Here is an 18,633-nt window from a genome sequence, read left to right on the forward strand (position 1 = left end):
ACCATGGGTGGAGGTGAAGTAATGCATCCTCCTATGGCAGCAGGGGGCATTACTCTTCTCCCAGCTTCCTTCCAGCACCTCGAGACCCTTCTACCCATAACTAGCATCTATAAGATCTACAGTTGTGTCAGACCTCCAGCCTCTCCAACACTGAGGGATGCTCAGACAGAGACATGCCAATCACGAGAGCTTCAGGGCCATGGTTTTATCACACTGCTAATTACCTACTCAAAGCCATATTTCCTTTTTCAAAACCTCAGTAACATAATCTGGATGTCATGAGGGCAGCTGCATGCTCAGCTCACAGAGTCTATTTCCTACCTCCTTTAGCAGCTAAGTGTGGCATGAAACTAAGTTCTGGCCAGGCACAGTGGCTCACGCCTGTAATCCCAACACTTTGGGAGGCCGAGGCAGGTGGATCACCTGAGGTCAGGAGTTCGAGACCAGCTTGACCAACATGGTGAAACTCCATCTCTACTAAAAATATAAAAATCAGCTGGTTGTGGTGGCAGGCACCTGTAATCCTACCTACTTGGGAGGCTGAAGCAGGAGAATCACTTGAACCCAGGCGGTGGAGGTTGCAGTGAGCCAAGATCATGCCATTGCACTCCAGCTTGGGCAAAAAGAGTGAAACTCTATCGGGGGGTGCGGGGGGTGGGGTGGAACCTAAGAGTGAAACTCCACCTCAAGAAAAGAAAAAAAAGAAGCTAAGAGTGAAACTCCATCTCAAAAAAAAAAAAAAAAAAAAAAAAAAAAAAAAAACCAACAACAAAAAAAAACTAACTTCTGGCCAATAATATGTAACTGGCATTGTATGAAACTCCCAGGACATTACTTAAAGCTGGCTCAGGGGAACACAGGCCTCTATTGCATTGTTCTCTTCCAGCTTCCTGATGCCCAGAATGTAGGTGTGATGACTGGAGCACCAGCAGCTATATTGGGCCATGACACTTTGAGGATGGAAGTCACACAATATAATAGTGATGCAGGAAAATCCAAGGAACCTGGATCCCTGATGTCCATCACAAGCGTCCTGGATTGCCTACCTCTGGACATCTTTAGCATGAAAGAAATCTCTACCAGGTTTAAGTCATTATTATTATATATATTTTATGTAGCCAAAATGAATCTTCAGTGATATACCTAATTAGCTGGCTCTGACCTTAACTATCGTCCCTGGAGAATTTTCACAACCAGGCATATCTCAGTTTGGTTCAGCTGTGTAAGAGTTTGGGAGCTAAGGTAAAAAGATGGAAGGAACAAGCATAAAAATGAAGTAAGCACTAAACTTCAGGCCAGAGAGACCAAAGTTGATGATGTGATCTATATAAGGAATGTCAATGATTTTAGAGCAGGGATCTACTGGGATTACCCAACATATTCTATAGCCTACATATGATCTCTATTTACTGATATTGGCTTTAAAAGTAAATTTATTCAATAAGTGGTGCTGGGACAACTGGATATCCACATGCAAAATAATGAAGATGGACCCATTAGTCACCTGTGCACAAAAATTAACTCTAAGTGGACCTAAATTTAAGCATTCAAACCATAAGAAAACATAGGTCTAAATCTTTGTGACCTTGGGTTAGGCAATGATTTCTTAGATATGACAAAAGCATAAGAAATCAAAGAAAGAAATAGAAAAATTGGACTTCATCAGAATGAAAAACTTTTGTGCTTTGAAAGATACCATCAAATAGGTTTAAAGACAAACCACAGAATGGGAGCAACTATTTGTGAATCATGTATGTAATATGCTACTTGTATCTAGAATAAAGAACTACAACTCAATAATAAAAAACCAAATAGCCCAATGAAATAATGGGCAAAAGAGGTGAATAGACATTTCTCTAAGAAGATACATACATGACCAATAAGCACATGAAAAGATGTTTAGCATCATTAGTCATCAGTGAAATCAAAACCATGAAGAGTTACCAATTCACACGTGCCAGGATGGCTAAAATTAAAACAGACAGATAATAACAAGTGTTGACAAGGATGTGGATAAACTGCAACCCTCACATTACTGCTAGAATGTAAAATGGTGCACCCACCTTGGAAAGCAGTTTAACAGTTTCTTACTCTTACAAGGTTACCACATATCTCAGCAATTATATACCTAGATATATACTCAGGAATATGTGATGAAAACATATGTCCACACAAACACTTGCATACAAATGTCAATTGCAGCATTATTCCTAGTAGCCAAACAATGGAAGTAGTCAAAACAATGGAAGCACACAAAATGTCCATCAACCAATAAATGGATAAACAAAATGTAGTATAGCCTTACACTGGAATATTATTTAGCAACAAAAAGGGATTGTTTGAGTCCATTCAGGCTGCTATAACAAAACATCACACACGAGGTGGCTTATAAACAACAATTATTGCTCACAGCTCTGGAAGCTGGGAGTCCAAGATCAAGGTATGGCAGATGTGGTGTCTGGTGAGGCCCCGCTTCCTGGTTCATAGATAGCACCTTCTTGCTGTGTCCCCACATGGTAGAAGAGGTGAGGGAGCTCTCTGGGGCCCCTTTTACAAGGGCACTGATCCCACTTATGACCTAATAACCTCCCAAAGGCCCCGCCTCCTAATACTATCACCTTGGGGGTTAGAATTTCAATATAGGAATTTTTGGAGGAACAGAAACATTCAGACCATAACAGGAATGAAGCACAGATACGTGACAACACAGATAAACCGTGAAGATGTTACACTGATTTAAAAACCCAAACACAAAAGGTTATGTAGTGTATGATTCCATTGCTATGAAATGTCCAGAACATGCAGCTCTACAGAGACACAGTAGATAAGTGGTTGCTGGGGGCTGTGGGGAGGGGGTAGTGAGGAGTGACTAATAACCCGCACAGAGATGTAGAGGGGATGATTAAAATGGTATAAAATCGATGACGGTGATGGTTATGCAATTCTGTGAATACACTAAAAACCACTGGATTTTAGGCTTTAAACAGGTGACCTTTATAAAGCTGGGTTTTTTTTTTTTTGTTTGCATTGTTTTTTGAGATAGGGTCACACTCTGTCGCCCAGGCTGGAGTACGGTGACACGATCATGGCTCACTGTGCTTTGACTTCCTGGGCTCAAGCCATCCTCCCACCTCAACCTCCCGAGTAGCTGGGACCACCGTTGTACCCCACCATGCCTGGCTATCTTTTTTTTATTTTTTGTAGAGATGAGGTCTCACTATGTTGCCCAGGCTGGTCTCAAAACTCCTGGGCTCAAGCAATCCTCCTGCTTCAGCCTCCCAAAGTGCTGGGATTACAGGTGTGAGCCACTGTGCCTGGCCTATAAAGCTGTATTTAAACAAAACCAAGAACAAAAAAACCGGCAAGGAAGGGCTCCCTCCAAAAGGGACCTGAATCAAGTGGACCATGAACTTGGTGAGGGCAAATGCTTCCTGGATTTGGAGCCCTGCCATGCCATGTCCAGCTTCTCTGTGTCAGTTCAGCTCTATGTGTGGATGTTTCCTCAACATGTGTGCATCCCACCTACTATAACAGCTGATAGGTATCAAGAGCCTGCAACATGCCAGGACTGTTCTTAACCATACACACGGATTATCACATTTACTCTTTGCAGTAACCTTGTGTGGTAGGTACCATTTCACAGCTGAGAAAACAGAAGTCCAGAGAAGTTAAACAACTTGCCAACAGCTACACAGCTCACAAGTGACTGGGCATCAGTTCAAACACACCAGTGCTCCAGGTACTAACCACTGAATAACTCCCTGCCAAGCAGCCACCTCCAGCCCCAGCATTCTCAGGTTCCAGATTTAGCATGAAGTGTCAATATATACATCCCTTGAACCTTTACATATAATAAAAAATTGTTTATGCGGTGGCTCATGCCTGTAATCCCAGCACTTTGGGAGGCCGAGGCAGGAGGATCACTTGAAGCCAGGAGTTTGAGACCAGCCTGGGCTGCATAGCAAGACCCTATCTCTACAAAAATAATAAAATTAGCCAGGTTTGGTGGCACATGTCTATAGTCCCAGCAACTTGGGAGGCTGAGGTGGAAGAATCACTTGAGCCTGAGAGGTTGAGGCTGCAGTGAACCACTGCACTCCAGCCTGGGTGTCAAAGTGAGACCCTGTCTCTAAAACATAAAAAATAAACAATAAAATTGTCTATATACATGCCAATTCTGTTTTCGTATTTGTCCAGTTCCAAATATTTCATTTATTGAATTACTTGCTTTCAAGGTTTTTAAAATCCTCAAGATTTTATTTTGTTATTTTGGAGATGGACTCTCACTAAGTTTCACAGGCTGGTCTCAAACTCCTGGCCTCATGCAGTCCCTCCAAGTAGCTGGGATTACAGGCACAGGCCACTGTGCCTGGCTAATATTTTAAATGTGCCTTTGGCCTCTTTGGAAATGAGCTGCCATGGATGTTTCTAGGCGGAGGCGCCAGCTGACAGATTTTGAATGACGGTGTCTGCAACACTACAAAATACTTTTAAATGCTCAGTGCCATCTCTAATCTTCCCTCTAAAATAGAACTAGGGCAGATATCCCATTTCCTCCGTGAATACCTCAGTCCCGCCGATCTCCGGATCACCAGATAAGCATCCACCGCATAGCAAAACAGCCACCAGAAGCAGGCACTGTACAACAGCTGGATCCACATCTGCAATTGGGAAGAGCCCTGCATCAAAATGTCTGGAAACAGGTACAAGAAGCCCAGCCCATCCTTGAGACAGCAGGGCAGACACCGGCTTCCTCTGACGTCAGGAAGCCGCATGTGACAGCTCTCGGGACACAAGTGGGCACAGCCCCTGAGACCAAGGAGGGTGTGGCCTGGGATGGGTGTAGGCATTTGGATTTGACTAAGGAACTCTGCCTTCTGCCCCACTTGTATGCAGGGAGGATGAAGTGCCAAGATATGTCATTTAAACTGGGGTGCAGGCTCAAGGGGGCTTTGAACTCGATAGGAGCTCTTGTTCTGAGGAAGAATGAGTACGGGGAGGAGGGACTCAGGCAGTCCTTCCAAAGACAAGATGGAGGAAGGGGACTCCAGTGTTAGAAACGACACAAGGTCAAGATGTCTCGCTACCGTGGGCTGAGACAGAGGCTCATAGATGCAGTTAGGAAGCCACTGAGGACAGGGAAGCGAGGAAACTGGCAATTCTGCTCCAGCACAGGGCAGTCAACACAGCATCAGGGAATGCGCTTCAAATCACTCACCTGAGCACCACCGTGACGGATGGAGCATAACATACATGTGTATGTGTGTCTGTGTATATATGATATCTATTTACTTATTCAATAATTTCTTTATATATAATTATGTGGTTTTATTTTTTGTCTGAAGACGGAGTTTCACTCTGTCACCCAGGCTGGAGTGCAGTGGCGCGATCTTGGCTCACTGCAACCTCCGCCTCCTGGCGGAGGAAAAGCAATTTTCCTGCCTTAGCCTCCTGAGTAGCTAGGACCACAGGCACACGCCACCACACCCAGCTAATTTTTGTATTTTTAGCAGAGATGGGGCTTCACCCTGTTGGCCGGGCTGGTCTCGAATTCCTGGCCTCAAGTGATCCACCTGCTTCGGCCTCCCAAAGTGCTGAGATTACAAGTGTGGGCTACCGTGCCCGGCTTATATGTTTTATTTAATATATTTAAGTATATATTTAAACAAAATGCATCCAATGGATTGATAACTTTTTCTGTGGCAGCTGGTTTTGCTTGTGGCCGCATTTAAGCAGAGGATGCATTTGTGAAGGGGAGGGAGAAACAACACTGGAGTGTCTGCGGCAGCATCCCCTGGAGGGTTTTGTTAAAACACAGAGAGGGCTGGGTTCCTGATCAGCAGGATGGGGCGGGACCTGAGAACCTGCATTTCTAACAGACTCCCAGGGTTTGCTGCTGCTGCGATTTGAGGAGCATAGGTAGGGAGGAGAGGGCATGCCGAGGGACTGGACTCACCGCACTCCCCACGCAGAAAGCAGCAGGCCAAATTTCCGTGCGGTTCACATCTGAGATGCTGTCAACAAAATTTGGGAATCCTAACCACACGGTGGACCGGATCACAACACCTAAGAGAGAATTGGATAATGCTTTGTATCTGATCCTAATCAAATCTAAAGCTGATTTCTTGCTTTGGAAAAATGATAGATACATAATAGAGAAGGAAGAGAGGAAGGAAGAAGGAAGGAAAGGAAGGAAGGAAGGAAGGAGGGAGAGAGGGAGGGAAAAAGACAAGAAGGAGGGAAAAGGAAAAAAGGAAGAAAAAAATACATATTGGTGTGTGCAGAGAGAAAAAGAAGATTGAAACTCACAAAATAACGTTTTTTATTTTTATTTTTTTATCTTTTTTTTTTTTTTTTTGAGGCGGAGTCTGACTCTGTCACCCAGGCTGGAGTACAGTGGTACAATCTCTGCTCACTGCAACTTCCGCCTCCCGGGTTTAAGTAATTCTCCTGCCTCAGCCTCCCGAGTAGCTGGGATTACAGGCACCCGCAACCACGCCCAGCTAATTTTTGTATTTTTAGTAGACAACGTTTCACCATGTTGACCAGGCTGGTCTCAAACTCCTGACCTCAAGTGATCCGTCTGCCTTGGTCTCCCAAAGTGTTGGGATTACAGGCATGAGCCACCACGCTTGGCCTGAAACTCAGAAAATAACTCTCATGGTAGCAAAACAAACGCAGGCACTTTAACGTAAACCATAGCTGGCCACAGTTTCATCCCTATTTTGTCTGTTTGTTTACTTGCAGTATGTGACTAGCAATCTGTATTTCTCAGCTGCATTTTCAGTGTCTATATTAGTTATTCCTCACATAAAAAAGAATTTTAAAAAAGCTCAATTTAGAAGTTCAAATATATAGTTCCTTCATTCTTTTTTTAAACACTACATTTAAAATTTTCACAAATTAGTTCTCAATAATTTGCCTTTAACATTTATTCTTTGTGAGTTTCTCTTGCTATTAGACCCAAATGTCTAACATCCTCAAAACGGTATGCACACTCATGGTACATATGATGGTTCTTTGTTAGGTAATGCAATATCCTTTGTTTAAAAGCACACTAGGGTCTGGGCACGGTGGCTCACGCCTGTAATCCCAGCACTTTGGGAGGCCAAGGCCGGCGGATCACTTGAGCCCAGGAGATGAGACCAGCCTGGCGAAACCCCGTCTCTACAAAAATACAATAATTAGCTGGGGGTGGTGGCATGAGCCTGTGGTCCCAGCTACTCAGGAGGCTGAGATGGGAGAATCGCTTGAGCCCAGAAGGCGGAGGTTGCAGTGAGTCGAGATTGCACCACTGTACTCCAGCCTGGGCAATAGAGTGAGACCCTGTGTCCAAAAAAAAAAAAAAAAACAAAACAAAAAACAAAAAAGAAAGAAAAAAAAAAAGAACCTGGCGCGGTGGCTCACGCCTGTAATCGCAGCACTTTGGGAGGCTGAGGTGGGTGGATCACCTGAGGTCAGGAGTTTGAGACCAGCCTGGCCAACATGGTGAAACCATGTCTCTACTAAAAATACAAAAATTAGCCGGGCATCGTGGTGGGCGCCTATAATTCCAGCTGCTCAGGAGGCTGAGGCACAAGAATTGCTTGAACTTGTGAGGTGGAGGTTGCAGTGAGCCAAGATTGTACCACTGTACTCCAGCCTGGACGACAGAGTGAGACTCCGTCTAAAAAAAAAAAAAAAAAGGACACTAGGTAATATAAAGGGGAGAACTGTAAACAACACCAAGCTACATGCTATGTAGTAGTGCTCACTGGTATACATGCTATACACCACTAAACACACACTATGCAATACACTACTAAAATCACATCATATACCAAACACACACCATGTGATACACTACTAAACAAATGCTATGTAATATACTACTAAACACATACCATGTAATATACCACTAAACACACACTATGTAATACACTACTAAAGGACAACTGTGAACACTAAAAAGCTCAAGACATCTTCTCATTATCAAGCCACTGCCAACAAAAACAATGCCTTTCTTCTCTACAGTGCCTTAGAATTTTCAGCATTTATCACTCCTTTGAGCTTAATAAAAGCCCTATCCCACAGGCATTCAAATTTCTTATTTTTCAGTAAGGGGTCCCGATCACCCAGCCTTTTCCTGACTTCTGCTTATTTGCTCACAACCTCATCCACTTCCCTTCTAAAGGCTAACAGATATGCAAGTGTTATTCACTAACCCTCAAAAGATGTTTGGGTACACCTTACTTTTTTAGAGACAGGGTCTTGGCTCTGTCACCCAGGCTGGATCACGGCTCACTGCAGCCTGGAATTCATGGTTTCAAGTGGTCCTCCTGCCTTAGCCTGCTGAGTAGCTGGGACCACATGTGCATGCCACCATGACAGGCTTTTTTTTTTTTTTTTTTTTTTTTTGTAGAGCCTGGGTCTTGTTATGTTGCCCAGGCTAGTCTTGAACTCCTAGGTTCAAGCAATCTGTCCACCACAGCCTCCTGAGTAGTTAGGATAGTTAGGATTACAGGCGTGAGCCACCACACCTTTAGGAAGCCGAAGTAGGAGGATCACTTGAGCCTAGAAGTTTGACCAGCCTGGGCAAGATGGTGAGATTCCAGCTCTGAAAAAACAATACAAAAATTAGCCAGTGTGGTGATGCGTGCCTGTAGTCCCAGCTACCTGGGAGGCTGAGGTAGGAGGATCCCTTGAGCCCGGAAGTTCAAGGCTGCAGTGAGCTGTGATCATGCCACCACACTCCAACCTGGGCAACAGAGTGAGACCCTGTCTCAAATAAAAATAAAGTGATAATGATATTGGGGTTGCAAATGTTTAAAATTATTATGTTTTAGAGCTCTCTCTGAGATCTGAATGGGCAGGATGATGGCGCCTGAGATTTGCTTCACATTAATCTAGTGAGGAGGGTGAAGAGGGGAGCAGATGAGCCGGGTACCTGTACCCCACAAATCCCACATATAGGGATTCACTGTAAGTGTTTCTGTTATAGACTGCATTTATGCATGGTGGAAAGGTTCCAAAATAAAAAAGCTAAACAGAATGGCCAAATCTAGCTTAGAGGCCTGTATAAAGTGTCACAAAATAGTTTAAAGCAGATGTTGGCAAGCTCATTCTGTAATATTTTTGGCTTTGGGAGCCATACTTTCTCTGTCCAATATTCACACTGCCCTTGTAGGGTAAAGGCAGCCATGGATAATTCACAAATGCACATGAACAACATAGCTGCATTCCCATCAAACTTTATTTGTAGACATTAACATTTAAATTTCAGTAATAGTCACATGCCAGGAAATATTTTCTAATTTTGATTTTTAAAAACATTTTAGGGCTGGGTGAGGTGGCTCACACCTGTAATCCTAACACTTTATGATGCCAAGGGTGGTGATCTCTTAATTAAGCCCAGGAGTTGGAGACCAGCCTGGGCAACATAGTGAGACCCCATCTCTAAATATATATATATAAATATATGTATATATATATTTACCCTACCATGGTGGCCTGTGGCTGTAGTCCCAGCTACTCGGGTAGCTGAGGTGGGAGGATCGCTTGAACCCAGGAGGTCGAGGCTGCAGTGAGCTGTGATCGTGACACTGCACTCAGCCTGGGCAAGAGGGTGAGACCCTGTCTCGAAAAAATCATTAATTTAAAGAAAAATAGGATGTAAAACCATTCTTAGCTCGTGGGCCCTAGAAAACAGGCAGGATTTGGTCTGAGAGCTGCAGTTTGTGCACCTGTGGTGTAAAAATCATACCCAAAAAGCCTGGATAGGGAAGGGATTTCAGCTTACAAAATACTTGAGAGAATATATAGTGCACAATAGAAAATAATTCACACACGCACATGCACGCACACACACACAGCCAGAGAGAGTGTGTTAATTGTTAGTCTCTCCCTGGTGCAGTTGGGCAAAACCGAGGAAATCTTTTCTGGTCTGGGTTTTGCTTAACTGCGCCATCTGAAGTTTCCCTGTAACAAACACAATAAACGGATTTTTAAAACTCATCGTCCCTTGGATGGGAATTTTACCGACCACATCTGTTTGCAAAACTAACTAGTCGGCTGGGCGCAGTGGCTTATGCCTGTAATCCCAGTACTTTGGGAGGCCGAGGCGGGCGGATTACCTGAGGTCAAGAGTTCGAGAGCAACTTGGCCAACATGGTGAAAGTCCGTCTCTACTAAAAATACAAAAATTAGTTGGGCGTGGTGGCGCGTGCCTGTAATCCCAACTACTCGGGAGGCTAAGGCAGGAGAATCGCTTGAACCCGGGAGGCGGGGGTTGCAGTGAGCAGAGATTGTGCCACTGCACTTCAGCACTTCAGTCTGGGCGAAAGAGCAAGACTCCGTCTCAAAAAAACAAACAAACAAACAAAAAAAACCCTAGTCGTCCCGTCCGGTACCTAGGGAACCGCCTCCGCTTTCTCTTTTCTCTGTGGTTCAAGTGTTCAGACGCCCGGCCCAACCCGCGAGCTGTGGGTTGGGCCATCACCCGGGCACCGATCAAGTTCCAACCCGCGGGCTGTGGGTCCTCACCCGGGCATGGATCAAGTTCCAACCTGCGGGCCATGCGCCCTCACCCGGGCATCGATCCGGTCTCAACCTGCGGGCCACGCACCCTCACCCGGGGACTGAGCAGGTCCAACCCCAGGGCCTCACGCCCTCACCCCAGCACTGAGCAGGTCTCAACCCGCGGGCCGTGCGCCCTCACCCGGACACCGATCAGGTCCCAACCCGCGGGCCTCAAGCCCTCAGCCAGGGACCCAGCAGGTCCCAACCGGCCGGCTACGCGCCCTCAGCCCTGCACCGGGCAAGTTCCAACCCGCGGGCCTCTCGTCCTCACTCCACCACGGAACAGGTCCAAATCCACAGGCCGTGCTCCCTTATCCAGGTACTAGTCGGGTCTCAACCTGCGGGCCACGCGCCCTCACCCAGGCACAGATCGGGTTCCAACCCGCGGGCCGCGCGCGCCCTTACCCAGGCAGCCTAGAAGGTCGCAGGCAGTGGCAGCGCGCAGGATGCGGACCGAGGCCGGTGGGGACGTCGCGGGGGACCCGGGGCCCGCGGGCCGGCGGCCGGGCAGCAGCTGCAGAAGGCCCAGCGCCAAGCGGAGCGCGCCGCTGCCCAGGCAGAGCGCGTGGAAGGCCCGCGGCTGGAAGCTCAGCACGAGTTGCGTGGCCGCATCCCGTGTGGGGCAGCAGAAGGTCCCTAGGCGCGGGGAGGCCATGGGCTGTGCTCACGGACGCGGCTCCGGTGTGCCAGGACCCCGCCGGCCTGCCTGGGTCATGTGCTGGGCGGGCTGGGGGCGGCATCATGTGCCCTGGGCCTCTCCCCCACCCCAACCCCCAGCGCCTGCAGTAGAGCCAGGCTCGGTGGGGGCCGAGCGCACTGGGCTAACGCCACGAGGACTCACGAGGTGATGCTTCGGCGGGCGGAGAAGGAGGACAGAGAGAGGGAGGGCTGAGAGGAGAGAATGAGGGAGGAGGAGGAGGGAAGTGGAAGGAGAAGCCGAAAAGTTGGGAAGGTTACCTTTCTCCCCATTTACCAAGCCTTCCTGGTGGTTTCTCTGGCACCTAGAGCGCCAAACCTGCCATCTTTACTGGTCTTCTAGAGAAACAGGCCTCGTGGACTAGATCTTTCCTATTTGGGACTCTGACATCCTGATTTTGATGCCTTTAAGGTGTTAGAACATGTTCATAAACTGTGACTGATCCCTATAACTGCATTTCTCCTAAGCAGAGATGGTTGTCCAAATAGTGCTTTTTTTATGGCCTCTATCATTCATGGAAATAACCCCACAGAGGCAGGATTTTCATTTACAATTAATGAATGAAACAACCAGATCAATGTTAAAGAAAGAGCAGTAGCTCACACCTGTAATCCCAGCACTTTGGGAGGCTGATGTGGGCAGATCGCTTGAGCTCAAGAGTTGGAGACCAGAGTGGGCAACATGGCAAAACCCTGCCTCTACTAAAAACACAAAAATTAGCCCAGTGTGGTGGCCCAGGCCTGTGATCCAAGCTACTCGGCAGCCTAAGGCGGAAGGATCACTTGAGCCCAGGAGGTGGAGGTTACTGTGAGCCAAGATAGTGCCAACTGCACTCCAGCCTGAGCGATAGAGCCAGACCTTGTCTCAAAAAACAAAACAAAACATAACTTAGCTGGGCGTGGTGGGGCATGCTTGTAGCCCTAGCTTCTGGGGAGGTTGAGGTGGGAGGATCACTTGAACCCGAGAAGTGGAGGTTGCAGTGAGCGGAGATTACACCACTGCACTCCACCCTGAGCAATGGAGTGAAACCCTATCTCACACACACACACACACACACACACACACACACACACACACACAAACAATTAAATTTAAAATTTAAAAACATTTAAAAAAAGGGAAAAGTGCTCAGCATAAGTATACACAGACACATTTTGCACCTTAACTTTCAGTTCTATTTATTTGGATTTTTCTTAATTGCGTTAATTTTTCTATATGTTTTCTCATACATTGAAAACTCTTGCTTTATTCTACACATGTAAGTTTCAAAATAATATCAGTGTTAATTATTACAATAAGCATACTGTGAGATTTTTTTTTTAAGTTCTTCAAGGTTGAAAATAGAAGTGCTCTTTCTAGATTATGGCCTTTATTTAAAAAAAAAAGAAAGAAAAAAAATCCAGCTTCATCATATGTATCATCTTCAACAAACCTCATTGGCTCTTTGTGACCACACAAGAGACGCCCTTCCTCCTCTCTCCTGGTAAAATGGGCCCCTCTCTGGGTTTTTTTCAAGTAACCAAAGCACAGGTGTCCCCATTGTGTTCATGGACTCTCCTCACTTGGCCTCCCACCCCAGCAGCCCAGCTGAATTTCCCCACCAGCTTTGCGGTTTTAAGGAAGGCATGATCTGTGTCGTCTTCCTCTAGGGACAGCAGGACTGGCTTCCCTTGGGCCCCCACAGAAGGCAGGCGGGAGGCTCTACTGCCAGACAGGAAGCGGAGCCTTATTTAACAACAATGGGCTGCAAACTCCACCACTTCAAAAGAGTCCAGATCTGGCATGTCTATAAACGCAGTCAGTTCACTCCACAGCTGCCTTCCTAGAAGTCAGAACAGACTGACGTCTTCAGAAAGCTTAACAGCTCTGCTGGATTACACATTCCATTGTAAAAACAGTCGGAAGCACCAGAGAACTACTGCCCAAGCATTAATGTTTAAAAGCTTGAATTCTAATATCTAATTTGGACAATGGCTCTCTTTCCTTCTGCCTTGGTAAGCAGAGTTGCTTCTGGAGGTTGGTGTAATGGAAAGTGCTTTAAAAGATAAAAATTAAGAGTGTCTGTACATTTGCCTGAAGGATGACGGCCAGTGGGCCAGGCAAAGGGGTCCCTGCATTTGAATCTCTATTTCATGCCCCAGAAAACACACTCCACCTCTCTGCTTCCTACGTGATAACCTGGGAGCACTCTCCAGGGGGCTCTGGCCGACTCTGGTGCCCACTACTCAAGGTCAGTAGTCAGAATCTCATCAGTGAGAAAATAGATATGAATGCAGATTCCTAGGCCCATGGCACAGATGACAATGGTAAAGATGAGCCTCAGAGTAAAAGTGTAGAAGCATGCGTGTAAGACTAAATTTAAAACCCTGCCATCAAAGTGAGAGGAAACTAGAAATTGGTATGAGAGGCTGGGCCCAGTGGCTCACACCTGTAATCTCAGCACTTAGGGAGGCTGAGGCAGGAGGATCACTTGAGCCCAGGAGTTTGAGACCATCCTTGGCAACATAGTGAGATCCCATCTCTACAAAAATCCAAATTAACAGAGCATGCTGCTGTGCACCTGTAGTTGCAGCTACTGGGGAGGATGAGGTGGGAGGATCACTTGAGCCCAGGAGTTTGAGGTTGCAGTGAGCTGTGATTGCACCACTGCACTCCAGCTTGGGTGAACTGAGATGACAAACTTTTTTTTTTTTCTTTGAGACAGAGTCTTGCTCCATTGCCCAGGCTGGAGTGCAGTGGCATGATCTCAGCTCACTGCAACCTCTGCCTCCTGGGTTCAAGTGATTCTCATGCCTCAGCCTCCTGAGTAGCTGGGACCACAGGTACATGCCATCACACCCAGCTAATTTTTTGTCCTTTTAGTAGAAATGGGGTTTCGTCATGTTGGTCAAGATGGTCTCAAACTCCTGGCCTCAAGTGATTCACCCGCTTTGACCTCTCAAAGTGCTGGGATTACAGGCATGAGCCACCATGCCCAGCCTGACAAATCTTTTCATGAAACAGTACAACTATAAATCTGAGAAAAGTGAAGCAAATACACACACATGCACTTGGGAGGCAGAAACATCTGGAAGTTTCGTAGATATGGGAGATCCAGGGATGGCAGTGCTGAATATGAACTTTGAGGTATGTGTGCAGAAACAATCGGTCTTTGAGTACATGAAGGTACATCTGTTTTTGCATGAACCCTTCTTCCTTTTTTCCCTCCTTCCCAGTTTAACACCTGAATTCGCTCTCCATTTTCACAGTCTGGGCTGCCTGGGGCATCTGTTCCCTGGAAATGCTCCATCATCTTGGCTTTCTCTCATTCCACAATCCACCATTTACGCACCATTCCCACTTGATCAGATGTACTTGATCAACTGCTGGAAGATGGTTCCTGGGTTTCCCTCCCAGGCAGTTTATTTTTCATGGTGAGTCCCCTGGCATCGAGATGTCTCAACCAAAAGGATGGGGTTTATGGTGAGACTCAGATATCCCTTAGAATCCAGTAGAGGAGGTGGCTGGGGGCAGATGGATGGCAGAAACGGCCTAAGTAAGGAGACTGCCATTCACAATAATTTGAATTTAAATAATAAATAAGATTTATTTATTTATTTATTGAAATGGAGTCTCACTATATCGTCCAGGCTAGAGTGCAGTAGTGCGATCTCAGCTCACTGCAACCTCTGCTTCCCGGGTTCAAGCGATTCTCCTGCCACAGCCTCCCAAGTAGCTGGGATTACAGGCACCTGCCACCACACCCGGCTAATTTTTGTATTTAGAGTACAGACGGGGTTTCACCAAGTTGTCCAGGCTGGTCTCAAACTCCTGACCTCAGGTGATCTGCCCGCCTCAGCTTCCCAAAGTGTGGGGATTGCAGGCATGAGTCACTGCGCACGGCCTAATAAATAATTTTTAAATAATATAATAATTTATGGAGTGTAGGCAGGCACTGTGCTTTGAATATTACATTCATTGTCTCATTTAATATTCAGAATGAGCCTTCCAAGTGGGTTTTACTGATATTTAAATTGACATAGCTAATACATGGCCAGGTGCAGTGGCTTATGTCTGTAATCCCAGTACTTTGGGAGGCCAAGGTGGGAGCATTGTTTGAGCCCAGGAGTTCAAGACCAGCCTAGGGCAACATAGGGAGACCCTGTCCCCACCCTCCCCCGCCCCCCCAAAAAAAGCCGGGTGTGGTGGCTCACACCTGCAATCCTAGCACTTTGGGAGGCTAAGGCGGGCAGCTCACCTGAGGTCAGGAGTTCAAGACCAGCCTGGCCAACATGGCGAAACCCCATCTCTACTGAAAATACAAAAATTAGCTAGGTGTGGTGGCAGGCGCCTGTAGTCCCTGCTACTCAGGAGGCTGAGAAAGGAGAATCGCTTGAACCCAGGAGGCAAAAGTTGCAGTGAGCTGAGATCACACCACTGCTCTCCAGCCTGGGTAACAGAGGGAGATTCCTTCTTAAAAAAAAAAAAAATAGCTCGCTTGGTGGGGCCCACTTGTCGTCCCAGCTACTCGGAAGGCTGAGGTGAGAGGATGACTTAAACCTGAGCCCGGGAGGTTAAGACTACAGTGAGCTGTGATCGCGCCACTACACTCCAGCCCAGGCGACGGAGCAAGAACAGGAGAAAGAAAGAAAGAGAAAGAAAGAAAGAAAGAGAGAGAGAGAGAGAGAAAGAAAGAAAAAGAAAACAGACCAGACAATACATAAGTCCACGGGTATGGCTGGGTGCCAATAAAACTTTATTTACAAAACAGGCAAAGGGCCATAGGCTGCAGTTCCTGTAAGTCTACCACCTGAGGCTCTGGCTTATCTAGCAGCTGCTCAAAAGGCTGGGCAAGAACCCAGAAATGGAGGAGGATTAACACTTAATGGGGCAGACAAACTTATTCCAATGAGAGAAAGGAAGCAGGAAGTCACTGGCAGATGTATTGCTCACCTTTCCTTCCTAGGGAGGTTTCTGAGGAGTGGTTTCATATGTTCCTGTGTAACCAGCTGGGTTTCTTGGGAATCTTGTGGCCAGTTCATAAATGACACTGCTCTTAATTTGCTTTCTTCCTTCCTTGCCTCACCCTGCTTTTGTGCTCACTCCTAGAGTCCTTATAGGCACACAATGTGCCTTAAACTCTGTGCTCAGCTGCTTTTCCTGAGAAGGGATTTCAGCTGCTCCAGCCACAGCCCTCTTTTGGGTCCACCAGATGACCAACAGCATCTCTGCCTTTCATTTAAGTGCAATTCAATGGGAGTTTATGAGTAACATACACAAGTTGATTGAACAATGGTATAGATTCTGTGTCCAATAAATAAGGTAGTGTCACCAAACCTTAATGAAGAAAACAGGCCAGGTGCGGTGGCTCATGCCTGTGATCCCAGCACTTGGGGAGGCCAAAGCGGGCAGATTGCCTGAGGTCAGGGGTTCGAGACCAGCTTGGCCAACATAAAGAAATCCCGTCTCTACTGAAAATACAAAAACTAGCTGGGTGTGGTAGTGCGGTCCTCCCGCCTCAGCCTCCTGAGTAGCTGGGACCACAGGCATACACCATCATGTCTTGCTAATTTAAGAAAAAAATTTATAGAAATGAGGTCTTGCTATGTTGCCCAGGCTGGTCTCGAATTCCTGGTCTCAATCCATCCTTTCACCTTGGCCTCCCAGAGTGCTGAGATTACAGGCCTGAGTCATCTTACCCAGCCCAAATTGTACATTTTGTAAAATAGGGAGACGTGAAGTGGCAGCAGGCCTGAGCATGGTATGAGTTCCACTTTACTGTGCATTCGCCTGCAGATCTTGTGGAAAGGCAGATCCTGATTCAGGGTTTCTGGGGTGGGGCCCAAGACTGCATTTCTTACAGTCTCCAAGGAGTCGTGGCTGCTGCTGGCCTATGGCTCCTACTTTGAGTGCCAAGACCCTAGAGCTTGTATCTTATCCTGAAAAGCAAAGAAAACTCCCAGGCCATATTTGAATTTGTGGAGGACTTGGTTCAAAATAGATGCAGTAAAATTGATTAGCATCCAACTAAGCCATGGAGCATTCTCTCTCCTCTCTCTCTCTTTTTTTTTTTTTTTTTTGATGGAGTCTCGCTCTGTTGCTCAGGCTGGAGTGTAGTGGTGTGATCTTGGCTCACTGCAACCTCCGCCTCCTGGGTTCAAGCGATTCTCCTGCCTCAGCTGGGATTACAGATGCGTGCCACCACCCCCAGCTAACTTTGGTATTTTTAGTAGAGATGGGGTTTCACCATGTCAGCCAGGCTGGTCTTGAACTCCTGATCTCAGGTGATCCACCCACCTCGGCCTCCCAAAGTGCTAGGATTACAGGCATGAGCCACCGCGCCCAGCTGGAGCATTCTCAATACAGTGGATGAGTCAAGGAGGGAATCATTAGTTGGAGAATGGTGAGCAACGTCCCTCCTCTTGGATTCTGATGTGTTTGGGACTAACCTGGGACAGAAGTCAGGATGCAGGGAGGAAAAGAGAGTAAAGGGAACAGGAAGACAACAGATAAGGACTGAGAGAGGCAAACACAGATTTGTGTTGAAAAATATAATGTCCTGACAATTTTCTCCTGTTGAAACTTAAAGGAGCGTTTCCATCCTGTCTGATAAAATAGGAAGCCAGTATTGTGATAAACTCCCAGGAGAAGCTCTTGCTCAAGTGGGTAGCACATTGCCCTCCCATGGACCTATCCATGGCTAAGCTCCTAACTCATCACACTCCATTTTAAATGCTTTCTCCATGAAAGTCAACTAGTCGGTTGTTAACTGTGAGAACAAGTGAAAATGGAAGGTGAAACAGGGTTTGCTTCACAGTGATTCGATTACCAATTCACAATTAAATCTGGCGGAACACGTCTATTTCGAAAAGAACTATTGAACTGGGCTCAGTGGCTTACGCCTTTGGAAGGCTGAGGTGGGAGGATCGCTTGAGCTCAGGAGTTCAAGACCAGCCTTGGGCAACATAGTGAAACCTCATCTCTACTAAAATTCAAAAAAATTAGCCAGGTGTGGTGGCATGCACCTGTGGTCCCAGCTGCTGTTGGGGGCTGAGGTAGGAGGATTGCTTGAGCCTTGAGAGTTGAGGCTGCAGTGAGCCCTGATAGTGTCACTGCACTCCAGCCTGGGTAAAAGAGCAAGATCCTGTATCAAAAAAAAAAATGATATTGATAACAGTCTGATGGAGTAAATATGCCAAAAGTAACCATTTTCATATAGCTCAGAGTTGAAACTGGCATTTGTGATAGAATATACAGCAAGTAGAAAGAAAAGGAAACAAGACAGATATAAAAAGCTGATTGTGGTATGAGTAGTTGATGCTATTATTTTAAATGTTTAATGACTACCACAACAGAGCCACAAAAAATGAACGAGTACGGACTATTAAAGATAGTTCAAT

The 18,633-nt window shown here is 46.4% G+C and overlaps 2 protein-coding genes across 2 annotated transcripts in view; one reads left to right on the forward strand and one right to left on the reverse strand.

Moving 5' to 3' along the window:
• GPR143 (G protein-coupled receptor 143) overlaps positions 1-11,272 on the reverse strand; it is a 41,795-nt gene extending 30,523 nt beyond the window's left edge. Inside the window, 3 exon segments of the mRNA XM_050776590.1 lie at positions 4,567-4,661; positions 5,957-6,066; positions 10,963-11,272. Of these exon segments, the coding sequence (XP_050632547.1) occupies positions 4,567-4,661; positions 5,957-6,066; positions 10,963-11,272 (515 nt within the window).
• CLCN4 (chloride voltage-gated channel 4) overlaps positions 1-18,633 on the forward strand; it is a 508,359-nt gene that overhangs the window by 24,380 nt on the left and 465,346 nt on the right. The window lies entirely within an intron of this gene.

This window comes from Macaca thibetana, chromosome X (genome assembly GCF_024542745.1).
Source record: "Macaca thibetana thibetana isolate TM-01 chromosome X, ASM2454274v1, whole genome shotgun sequence".
Lineage (NCBI taxonomy): Eukaryota > Metazoa > Chordata > Mammalia > Primates > Cercopithecidae > Macaca > Macaca thibetana.